At 27.7% G+C, this 11,984-nt stretch overlaps 2 protein-coding genes across 2 annotated transcripts; one reads left to right on the plus strand and one right to left on the minus strand.

Annotated features, from left to right (window-relative positions):
• The first annotated feature begins 1,216 nt into the window (after positions 1-1,216).
• On the plus strand, positions 1,217-6,184 carry LOC127067614 (4-aminobutyrate aminotransferase, mitochondrial). The gene is made up of 10 exons (XM_051002763.1): positions 1,217-1,456; positions 3,046-3,173; positions 3,777-3,944; positions 4,062-4,148; positions 4,236-4,431; positions 4,504-4,676; positions 4,755-4,895; positions 4,973-5,130; positions 5,230-5,498; positions 5,644-6,184. The coding sequence occupies exons 1-10, from the start codon at positions 1,399-1,401 to the stop codon at positions 5,757-5,759; spliced, it is 1,494 nt and encodes a 497-aa protein (XP_050858720.1). The 5' UTR covers positions 1,217-1,398; the 3' UTR covers positions 5,760-6,184.
• Positions 6,026-11,496, minus strand: LOC127067603 (VPS35 endosomal protein-sorting factor-like). Its single transcript, XM_051002718.1, has 18 exons — positions 11,046-11,496; positions 10,870-10,957; positions 10,588-10,800; positions 10,358-10,520; positions 10,057-10,265; positions 9,846-9,976; positions 9,594-9,770; positions 9,171-9,515; positions 8,969-9,069; positions 8,685-8,866; positions 8,468-8,611; positions 8,232-8,395; positions 7,976-8,138; positions 7,702-7,894; positions 7,475-7,614; positions 7,217-7,378; positions 6,862-7,128; positions 6,026-6,778 (listed from the first exon to the last, which is right to left on the minus strand). Exons 1-18 carry the CDS (start codon positions 11,060-11,062, stop codon positions 6,692-6,694), a joined length of 2,946 nt encoding a protein of 981 aa, XP_050858675.1. The 5' UTR covers positions 11,063-11,496; the 3' UTR covers positions 6,026-6,691.
• Between the last annotated feature and the right edge of the window lie 488 nt (positions 11,497-11,984).

An 11,984-nucleotide genomic window follows, 5' to 3' on the forward strand; every position in this document is an offset into this window, starting at 1 on the left:
ATACAAAATACATACGTGTATATATGTATGTATGTATGTATGTATGTATGTATGTATGTATGTATGTATGTATGTATGTATGTATGTATGTATGTATGTATGTATGTATGTATGTATGTATGTATGTATGTATGTATGTATGTATGTATGTATGTATGTATGTATGTATGTATGTATGTATGTATGTATGTATGTATGTATGTATGTATGTATGTATGTATGTATGTATGTATGTATGTATATAATATCTATTGTTCTTAAATACATCTGGATATACTCTGTCGTAAAAACAAATGTATCGAATATTAATACAATATATTACCGAAGGACGAAGATTTTTTAATGAAAAATTTTATTTTTTTATTGACTAATTAATAACTCAATAAAATTAAAATATATAATAACTAAAAAAATTATATAATATATTATTCCAATTTATAAAAATATGTAATTAAAGATTAATCGGATAATTGAATATAATCAATTTTCCATGTAGAATGCATTAACAAAGTTTCCTTTTTTTCAGGTTAGAAAATTCTTCATACGAGAAATACTGCAGTGTATAAAAAAAAAAAAAAAGTTAAACTTAATCAAACATTATTTTGTTTACCTAATTGTTCAAATAAGTTCAAGTATCATATGAAGTAACAAAAAAAGATTATTCTTCATTATCTCGAATTGTTTAAATATCTCGATACACGTGATTAAAATGAAAAATTTCACATGAAAAATCGATGATTATAAGTCAAATGTTGAACTATGTACAGACGACTAAACATACGAGTGTAAATAAGAGGGTAAAATATCATGGCTGCCGCGATATGATTGGTCGTTTATTTGCCCGCACAGATGACGTCATTTTAAAAATAATTACGAAACCTTATAAAATTATAACCTATTGAGATCACTCTATAAAATAAATAATAAATAAAAAATCTATTAATAGATTAAATTGATCGCATTTCATTCTAACCTCTGATCATACGTGTTACTCGAAAAATATTTATATGTAAATATATGTAATATTTGGAATATGAAAAATGTACAAATATTTAACATTCGTATTTAATTTCAATATCGATTGAGAACGAAGTACGTCGAGATAAAATTCGAAGCTGGGGCGCTGGCGCATCAGAAGAATCAGCATTTAATAATCGTAGAGACTCGGTCGGTGTGCGTTCGTGAAAGATCGAGTCCTTTCGGCTTGTCGAATCGGATAGTATACGGGTTTCGAGCCAGCAGTGCAGGTCCATCCCTCCTTGCGATACGATCGAGAGAGTGGTGTCGAGTTTCTCTTTTAAAACGTGACGCTCTTTCTCATTGAATTCTCACTTAAAAAAATATTTTTCTGTTTACTACGTCGAATATATAAAAAGAAGAAAAGTTGAGAGCTAAGGGATGCTCGTTAACAAGTGCCAGTCTGTTCATATCCTCGCACGCTGCTGTCTTCTAAGCGGTAGTTATTAAGCACATTTAACTCTCTCTCTCTCTCTCTCTCTCTCTCTCTTTCTCTGTTCTCTTTAAATCGATAGAACTCTCTCCCATTTTGTATCCTTTATAATCGATCGATCGACGAGCTTACGCATTTAATTTTTCTAACATTTTTTTCTTATTCGAAAGACATAAAAATTGTTAGAAAACAATTGACCTAAATTTTCATTAAACATTTGCGAACATTTTATTAATGAACATTTTATAAAAAAAAAAAAAATTGTTGCTAAAGTAACTGATAAATTTGTGTGTACGTGTGTAAATCGATTAAGCAATCATCTTATATTCAATTTGCCAAATGAAACTTCCGTTCCTTTAAAACTTGTCCTACTCATGGACCATCCTTCCTTGTAGGTTTCAATCGATTGAACGAATATTCGTTTTAAGAACTTACGATTCAAATGTAATTTCAATTTCCAATGTGACTTTAAAATGTGACTTTAAAATTATGAATTATTTATCGCGAAAATATTGACGAGAATTTTGCTTGCGTGTTTGCAGATCGATAGTAGAGAGAAAAGAAGATAAATATATATATATATATACACATACACACATTATACATACATATACATACATACATATATATGTGTGTAAGTGTGTGTGTGTGTGTAAAGGAAAAATATACGACTAAAGTCAAAACTATGATATGAAACTTCTTGTAATAAAAATAAAAGAATGATAATTCTAACTATCTTACAATTAAAAGACAATACACTTCAAAACAAAAAATAAAAGTGAATAAATAAATTTCACTCGATGATTAAACCATTAAACATATTTGATTATCAGCTGATAAACGTAAATTACTTCGTATATATAATCTAAACAAATATACGCATTCTGCATATCACGTTTACGAACATATTCGTAATACCTTAAGAATCTTTGGATATCTTTTATCTTATCAAAGATGTTTGTTATTGAAATTTCGCGCTTTATGTTATAAGCTTAGGATCGATGAACGACAAATACACGATATCGTCAATGAACTTCTATCAACGCAACAAATAAATTTATATCGCAATTCCAAATATTCGATTAATATCATTTTATATATCGATTCGATATAGCGCAAGTATTGTTAAGTAATATTAAATATATTTGTACGTATATAATAATAATAAAAATATTCCAAAATTTACGTTCATATATTCAAATAAATATTTCTAAAGTATTTTTTAATATTCTTTGAATTGATTTCACGAAATTAAATATCAAATTGCGATTATAGATAAAATTTATCTGGCACATAGTATAAAAGATGTAATGATTTCGTTGTTGAAGCAATTGCCTTTAACTGGCATTAATAAAAGTAATTGTTTGAACCGATCTCGAGTGACATGATTAAAATTGACCTGAGTACTCTATCTCATAGAATATATGTTATGTGATATCGTATCTCATTGAGTTAGATCCGATCGATAAGAAAATACATTGTATTGACAAGGACACTGACATTCGATTTTATTTTGCATTAAACGTTATTATTATTCTTCACAATTTACAAATAATTTTCTCGAATGATTGAAGAGAATGATTTGATCATTATAGGGCAGAGGACCCATTGGAAAAGATGTTTGACTGGCTCAGCATTGAGAGAACCAAAAAAACCGATAATCACGACGGAAATACCTGGACCACGTTCACGAAGTTTGCTTCAAGAACTTAATTCGATGCAGGTATCAATATGTTTTTCTTTCGAAAGTGAATAGAAATTTTGTAAAGAATTTTTATCGTTTACATATATTGCCAGTGATTCTCAAAACCTAATTTCAAATTTGACTCTAAAGATTTCTCGAAACAATCTTTAAAACAATTTTTTTATTATCGCATATAAGAACTTGGATATAAATGGAACACTACTCTTTTTCTTTTTGTTTTTTTTTTTTTTTTAGAATGTACATATAAGGATTTCGAAATAAAAAGAAAAATTACTATTGCGATTTATATAAAAAGTTCATTGAAATCGGATTCTCGAAAAAAGTTTCGAAACAATTTTAATTTTCTTAATTAAAAATCTAAAAGTAGTGTTAAAAGTAAAAAAAAGAAAAAGAAACGATTATAATTTAGTAGTATACTAAAAGTTTCTGAAATCGAAAAAGGAAAAAACAAATTTGATAAAAATATTGATAATCCAGTTTTAATAAAAAAAAAATCGATCAATATACAAAGTAAAGTAATGATGATGATGATGATGATGATGATGATGATGATGATGATGATGATGATGATGATGATAAAATACAAGATCGTTAATCCTGTATAAAAATTTTTTTTCACAGCAAGCCTCCTCGGTCCAGTTCTTCGCAGATTACGATAAGTCAACCGGTAATTTTATAATGGACGTCGATGGAAATACGTTGTTGGACGTTTATATGCAAATTTCGTCGATACCTTTAGGCTATAATCACCCAGCCTTGTTGAATGCTCTCGCTGATCCAGTAAATCAAGTGAGTAAAAATAACGAGAAAAAAGAAAAAAGAGATAAAAGGAAGAAAACATGAAACTTTCAAAAACTCGATTGAGAACATTTATAAATTACTTTTTCTTTCCTTTTCTTTTTTTAGAAGATCATGGTAAACAGGCCAGCGTTAGGTGTATTCCCAGGAAAAGAATGGCCTAACAGATTGAAAAAAATTTTTCTTAAGAAAGAGGTAAATCAATGGATTAATTAATTAATTAATTAATTAATAACAATCTCGAAGGAAAGAACAAATTTAAGTTAATATTTAAACATTTAGGTCGCTCCTCCAGGATTGTCACAGATCACAACAATGATGTGTGGTTCTTGCTCGAATGAGAACGCTTTCAAAAATATTTTCATGTGGTACGCAGAAAAACAACGAAAAGGTGCACCTTTTACAAAAGAAGAAATGCAAACGTGTATGATGAATCTATCACCAGGTTCTCCTAAATATTCGATCATGTCTTTCAAAGGTATACATTTAAAGAAAAAAAGAAAAAGAAAAGAGAGAAGAGTTTATAAACACAATCTCGTTTTATTATCAGGTGCATTCCATGGTAGAACTTTAGGTTCCTTATCAACGACCCATAGTAAATATATACATAAGATTGATGTACCCGCTTTTGATTGGCCAATAGCTTCATTTCCTGAATACAAATATCCTCTTGAAGATAATATCCGAGAAAATCAAGAAGAGGATAGACGTTGTTTGGCCGAGGTATATTTAATATTTAGAAATATGCGATATCGGTTGAAAAAAAGTTATAATAAGAAAGTTTTCATCGTTCAACGATAGGTCGAAGAACTGATTGAAAAATATAAGATAGAAAAGAAGATACCTGTAGCCGGTGTCATAATCGAACCGATTCAATCCGAAGGTGGTGACAATCATGCATCTCCCGAATTCTTTCAAGAACTGCGTCGTATAACATCCAAAGTACAATCAGTTTTTTCGCAATTACATTATACCTGATAGATTGATGTTTTATTATAAATTTAGTGTCTTTCTTTTAGCACGGAATAGCTCTACTTATCGATGAAGTACAAACAGGCGGTGGACCAACCGGAAAAATGTGGTGCCACGAATATTTCAATTTAAATTCACCACCAGATTTGGTGACCTTTAGTAAGAAGATGCAATTGGGTGGTTATTATCATCGAGAAGATTTAAAGTATGCAATATTTTTTAGAAATACATTTCAATGTCATATTTGTATTGATTACAATTTTATTATTTTTTTTTTTTTTCTTTTTCTTTCATTTCACCACAGACCAAAGCAATCCTATCGTGTGTTCAATACATGGATGGGTGATCCTAGTAAATTGATATTATTGGAAGTAGTATTAGACACCATAATAAAAGAAGATCTTTTGAAACAAGTCAACCGAGTGGGTAACTACATGTTAAAGGAATTGAATACTCTTCAAAATGAACATTCTACAATAATGAATTCCGTTCGTGGTCGTGGAACGTTTATAGCTTTCAATTGCGAAACATCTGAACGTCGAGATGCTCTTATCAAAAAATTATTAGCTAAAGGTAAGAATTTTTCTATTCTTAAATTTAATGAATTATTCATGTAATTATTATTATATATAGATTAATTGAGTTATTTATTAAAATTTCAATAATCCACGTCTTATTTTTTCATATACTGGAACGTGTATTTTTCCGTTATAAACAGGTATACAAACAGGTGGATGTGGTGATAAAGCAGTAAGATTAAGGCCGGCATTAACGTTCACAGAATATCATGCTGATATATTTTTGGACGCTTTACGGAGCATTTTAAAAGCTTAAAATCTTAAGGTTTTATGAATACCTTTTGATCGATCGTTCAATCAGACGTCTTCCATAGATTATAGATATTATAATTTTGAAGAATTTATTAAGAACATCTACAAAGTCTATCCTTAGGTAATGACATATTTTTGTATGGCAGTTTTATCATCGTATAAATAATGTGACCGATTCAATCTCCAAAATTTATTCGATCAGATATACTCAGTATTGATAAAAAGTTTATTATAATTAACGTTTAATACTCTTGCTTCTTTACTGTTGTAATTATTATTATTATTACTATTATTATTATTATTATTATTATAGTTATTGTTATTATTATCATTATTATTATTATTATCATTATATCTTAATCTTTTTGTTGTAAATTTTTTTTTATTAGATAAACTTGCATTTGTATTTTCTTCAGTCGCTCTTATCTCTCGTATCTCTTAAATTTATATAATCGTTCGTATTCTTTTTTTTTTCTGCATGAAACTAAAATGAAAATTTATTTTTTATCAAACGTTCAAGTTTAAACACAGCAGATTTTAATAGCACTTTAATATACGATAGTACAAAACATTTGTTCCTGTAATATTAACTTTATATTTTTCATAATATTATTTGGCTGTTCTTTTTTAAGATCGCTTAAATCTAATTTAATTAAATAGTTAATAATACATTCATAACTTAGTTCGAATAATCATTGAATTTAAATTATGCTTTTATTGTTATAATTAATTTTTTTTAAATATGTAAAATTTTCAAGAAACTCGATTGTATATAAATACAACATGTCTTCCAAATGACTGCCAATAAATTCTGTTAAGCATATATTAAACCTATTATCATTTCTCTTTCCCTCAATATGGAATTATATATGAACATTTTAACAATTTCACTTAGATCAAAGAAATCGCTTTGTTTATATTTATCTATTTCTTTATTTATTTATTCATTCTTTTTAGAATATCTGCGAAATGTTCGTATTCTTGGCAATGCACTTTTTGCATCATATACGCTATAGTTTTTATCTAAAAAAAAAAAACAAAAATGTTTTATATAATAAATCTAAGTCTATAAACCATAAGTTTAAACAAATCCAAAATTCGTATACCTTCACTTTAGGATCAACAGAACCATGTCGTTGAGATAAATTCCATAGATTTACAGCAATATTTGCTAATGCTGGTTGACGTAAATCTGCCCTTATTATAAAACGATTAAAAAGTTCTAATGCAAGAATAGATTGCTTATCCAATTGATCTGTAGATCCGAGATACTTTAAATGATTAAGAATTTCTTCTACTATTTTAGAACATATTTTGTTGACCTCTCCAAGAAACTTTTGATCCGATCCATAAAGTTTATCATTAGAGTCAACCTAAAAAAAAAAAAAAAATATCTTTCTCTTCTTTTTTATTTGTGTAGATAAAAAATAATAAAAGAAGAAGCTGAATAATACAGATTACCTTGTCTATATGATAGGGATAATTCTCTTGAGTCACAGTTGAAAGAAGGTCAAGAACACGTAAATATAAGTATGCTTTAGTTGAGGTACTATCATCACAACAACGTTGTACAGCATTGAGCAAACCTCTCATCAGATATAAAACACCATGTTCTGGACTATCCTAATATGTTAAAAATACTTGTTTCTTATCAAAAAGTTCGGTTCTTATCTTATATATACTTTTATCTATAGATATGAATAACGCATAAATACATACCGGAACCACCAATAATGTAGATAAAAAATTAGACAAATATGATAACAAATATGGCTGTGAATTTTTTTGTCTTCCATCAATGTCTATAGTTTTTGGCATCTCTGGAACTAAGCTTAATGCTGCTTTGAAACAAGCATCAGCTAATAAAATTGTACAACAACAAAAAAATGTATATTATTAAAGACAACATATGAATAAAACAGTATTTTAATACTATGGTACTTTACCTTGACCCAAACATTGATTTAAAAGTGCTACTTGTCCTGACAGCAGATATAATTGAAGACGAGTATGTACCAAAGTTAATGATGGTATTGTTATGAAACAAAATGCTGCACATGCACGTACAAATGCTGAAGTTCTTCTAGTATGATGTCCACGAACTATTTTCCTTGTATCTACAGCTAATCTATTCACACACTAAATACAGAGTTGTAAATATATTTGAATTGTTGAATATCTAATTTATTTTAATCGTAAATCATTAAATATTTCTCATACTTGTATAAGTTGTATATGTACACTGTCCAAATTAGGAAAAGCTGCTCTGGCTTCAACATAAAAATTAAGTTGCTTTTCAAAATCACGCCCATAATCTACTCGTTGTACAAGACCACAAATTAATTGGCCTATTTGACGTTTCTCATCTTCGACAGTTAAAGCGCTATAATTATCAATTAATACGTGTAAAATATATAAATATAAATATCAATAATAAAAAATAATTATATTATTTATAGCAACAAGTTATACATACCTAACAGAATCATGCATTATCCTAGCGATAAATATTAGAGCATTTATAATAATTGGATCTGTGATAGGACTATTTTGATTGCTTAAACCTTCTATAATGGTTTTACAAACTTCAACTCTAATACTTTCCTTGTGGAACAAATCTATCAGTGGCAAAAAGTTATCCTAAAATGAAATTTAAATTTTACTATATCAATAAAATAATCAAATTGGATATATGTAAAATATTTTATTTACCATAGCCAGTAAAGATTCAAAATCTTGTGTATAAGCAACTATTTTTTCTACAACCGTTTGCAATTGTGAATAATAGTGCTCAAATGTTCTATTTGGACTAAGACGATCAATTATTTGTCCAAAAAACAGATTCAATTCGTTAACCTTGAATATAAATAATACATATTATAATATTATATATGCAATCTTATATTTTGAACAAAATTTTATAACTTACAGAAAAATGCAAAACTGTAAATTGTATCCAAATCTCTATGCAATGCATGAATTTGGTAGGATCTTTGAGTTCGCTTATATATTTCCATATTATTTGGAGTATCGCTTGGCAATCCTCTTTCGGTGGAGATTCTTTTACAAGACACTCACCTAAACTTCTGTATAATAAATGCTGTGGATATCCTATTAGATAATAAAAAAAAAGATTAATACAATATCTATCTAGGTAAAAAATAATAGTCTATTTACATTACTTGAAATGATGTAATGTATCTCGCTCATTACCATCATCTTTACTTTCTGTTATTAAATTTACAAAATCCATTGCACGTGCAGCAATATATACTGGTTTGAACGCTGTCAAGACAGAGTTTAGCAATAGAGAACTAAAGCAAAAAAAAAAAAAAAAAAAGACAAAAAACAACAAATTATTATATAAAATTACAATAATGCAAGTAATATCAAAATATTAAAATAAATTTAATACCTTTTAGTCTGTTGTTTGCACTGAGAAAGGACCTCCTCTAACAGACTATCTGAAGCTGTTGTTACCAAGACTTGTAAAATCCAATCTAATGCAGGCAAATAGAGATTTAAATACGAATACAAAGTCATATTTTGTTTACCCAACTCATTCTTTACAGATTGTCCAAACAATTGATGATATGTAAAAAGAAAGTCATACAGATTTTCTTTTGCAAATTCAAAATCTGATGTTTTATTTAAAGCAAGTCCTACTCTGCACAGGTAACATCTAGCATAGACAGCTATTAGAGGATTTCCAATCCCTCGTATCATTCGAGTAATGCGTAATAAAGCTGTGTTAAATTCGCTAAAACGAAAAATGAATAATCGATATTAACAAGTTTCTTAAAATTATTACTAAGCAAGCATAAGCAAATTATCTTACCTTGTTGTTAAAAAACTATAAGACTTTATTATTGCCATCTCTACATAAAGTCTCGGAACTAATTCTCTTATCGAAGCTATTTTATAAAACCAATTGCGACAAGTTTCTTTTGCATTTTCTGGAACCATACTTGGTGTAAAATTATCAGGTAGACTTGTAGGAATTTTACTTCCTGGTCTATAAAAATTTTATATAATTAAAATATACGATAAATTGCATTAAGTTTTGAATGAAATAGGTAATGAAACTAACTTGTAATATTCAGCCTTCACTTTCAATCTTTCATAAACAAGTTTGCCAAAAATATCTAAAATATCTGTGATCAGTACAAATTTACTAGGATAAAAGGCCATCACAGATGTATCCACTAATAATTTAGCACACTGGAAAACAAGATTTAATATAATCTTTCAGCATATTTTTTATTATTACTTATTAAAAAGATATATTTTAAAAACCATACTTGAATTGCAATTTTCAATGCTTTAACTCTTTGATCAGAATGCCAAGCTTGTACTAATTCACTATTCAATTGTTCAATCCTTGCAGTATATTCCTGCTGTGATAAATCTAACATTTGTCTGACAGATCCTTCCTCAAAATCATCCAATTGTTCTAATCTTGTTCGTACTTTATCAACCATTGTTCCACTTGGCTGCACTTTGACCATAACTACAATTAAATGTAAATATTGTATATCACAATATTACAAAATCTGATGCAAATTATAACATGAATTCTAACTATAATATAAAAATAAATACCTTTTTCTCCACCTGATAAGAAACTAGTAACAATTGATAATTTCTCCGAAGTTGTGTATTTACTTAAAATAGCGTTTCGTCTAGCCAACCATGGTTCAACTAATTCATCTGTAGTATCTCTAGGCTTTTTACCAGGAATTGCTGTTACACAAGAATAATCCCACTGCAATGCACATTTATAAGGATATTATATCTTTCTATTCCTTTTAAAAAATTATTATATAAATTACTTCATCTGCAGCCATTTTAGATAAAGGATCTAATTCTTCACGTGCGAATTGTGTAAGTGGATCCGAACCATCCAAAGCAGAATGACTCAATAATGGATCCATAGACAAATTTGTAGGTAAAGGTGTATGAGTTGGTGTCGGCGTTCCTGTAGAAGAACCTGTGCTTGTACTTCGTAATACATTTCGTCTAACTCCGCTCCGCCCGTCAATTAACTACAACAGAATAAATTTTATAGAATTTTTTTTTATAATAAAACATTATTTATTATTACAATATCTTACTGTAACAGTAACCGGCTTCAAAGGATGTTCAATCACTTCCTCTAATCGTGCATATTTCACAGATCCATAATCTACTGGTTTTGCTATCCTATGATAAATAAATATATGACAAATTATATATAAAAAGTAATATATATAAAATGACAAGATTTTTAAAACTTTTAATAAATATATACCATTCTATTTCCGTCATTTTATTTGTTCATTTATATATTCTATTATATGAAATATATATATATATATATATATATATAATTATATATTACATAAAATGTACACAGTTTTGATATAAAAGTTTTGTAACAATCAGATCACATACTAAATTAAATATAATTCAGATTTAAGTGATTCGTTTATAACACTAAATAATAATATTTTAAATAATAACAAATAACTATCGTTTCTGTATAATAAATTATTGGTATATATATAATTCAGTAAATTAGAAAGTATACAAAATTCATTGATAATAAACGAACGATATTGCCGGGAAGATAATATTATCTTATCATCCATATAAATAACTTTTTCATGGATAATTATTTATATTCGTAAATTGAAATAGTTATAAAAGTTATTATACTATTTCGCAATAAATAAATAACAAAAACGCAATAAAAAAATGTATTTTGTCAGTTAAATACAATGACAGTTCTTAAAGCGTATGATACACAAATACTACTACAATGACATCTGTTGTTACTATAAGGAATCAAAAATATGCGGGAATCGTGACGTAAAAACGGTCGGTAAATCTAAAAAAACGTTTTCGATTTACATCAGAGATTAATATTATTGATGTCGGTATTTCAAGGGAAGAAAATTATTTCTTATCGAATTTATTCAATAATATTAAACGTTAACATTCGATAAATAATTTGATTATACTCTAAAATCGATAGTTTTCGATAGCGAGGATAATCCCTATACATAAATATGTTGGTTATAAAATACATTAGGATTATTACAAAATTACAACTCTTCAGAAAATAAAAATTTGCTGATCTATTTATTAAATTTTCAACTTCAAAAAAAGAAGAGATTAATGTCAATTCATTTTCTATATAATAATTAAGAAATACATTTCAAATAATTGATTTTGACGGCACGCATAC

The sequence above is a fragment of the Vespula vulgaris genome, chromosome 11 (genome assembly GCF_905475345.1).
Source record: "Vespula vulgaris chromosome 11, iyVesVulg1.1, whole genome shotgun sequence".
NCBI classification, from domain to species: domain Eukaryota; kingdom Metazoa; phylum Arthropoda; class Insecta; order Hymenoptera; family Vespidae; genus Vespula; species Vespula vulgaris.

What these genes read in the sequence shown, in the direction of transcription:
- LOC127067614 (XM_051002763.1), top strand. Translation starts at nt 1,399, where the DNA reads ATGCTCGTTAACAAGTGCCAGTCTGTTCATATCCTCGCACGCTGCTGT. An exon ending in ATAGACGTTGTTTGGCCGAG is followed by an intron (nt 4,677 to 4,754) that starts GTATATTTAATA and finishes GTTCAACGATAG; the next exon opens with GTCGAAGAACTGATTGAAAA. An exon ending in TGCGTCGTATAACATCCAAA is followed by an intron (nt 4,896 to 4,972) that starts GTACAATCAGTT and finishes TCTTTCTTTTAG; the next exon opens with CACGGAATAGCTCTACTTAT.
- LOC127067603 (XM_051002718.1), bottom strand. An exon ending in TGCAAACAACAGACTAAAAG is followed by an intron (nt 9,070 to 9,170) that starts GTATTAAATTTA and finishes TTTTTGCTTTAG; the next exon opens with TTCTCTATTGCTAAACTCTG. An exon ending in TTACAGTTTTGCATTTTTCT is followed by an intron (nt 8,612 to 8,684) that starts GTAAGTTATAAA and finishes TTTATATTCAAG; the next exon opens with GTTAACGAATTGAATCTGTT.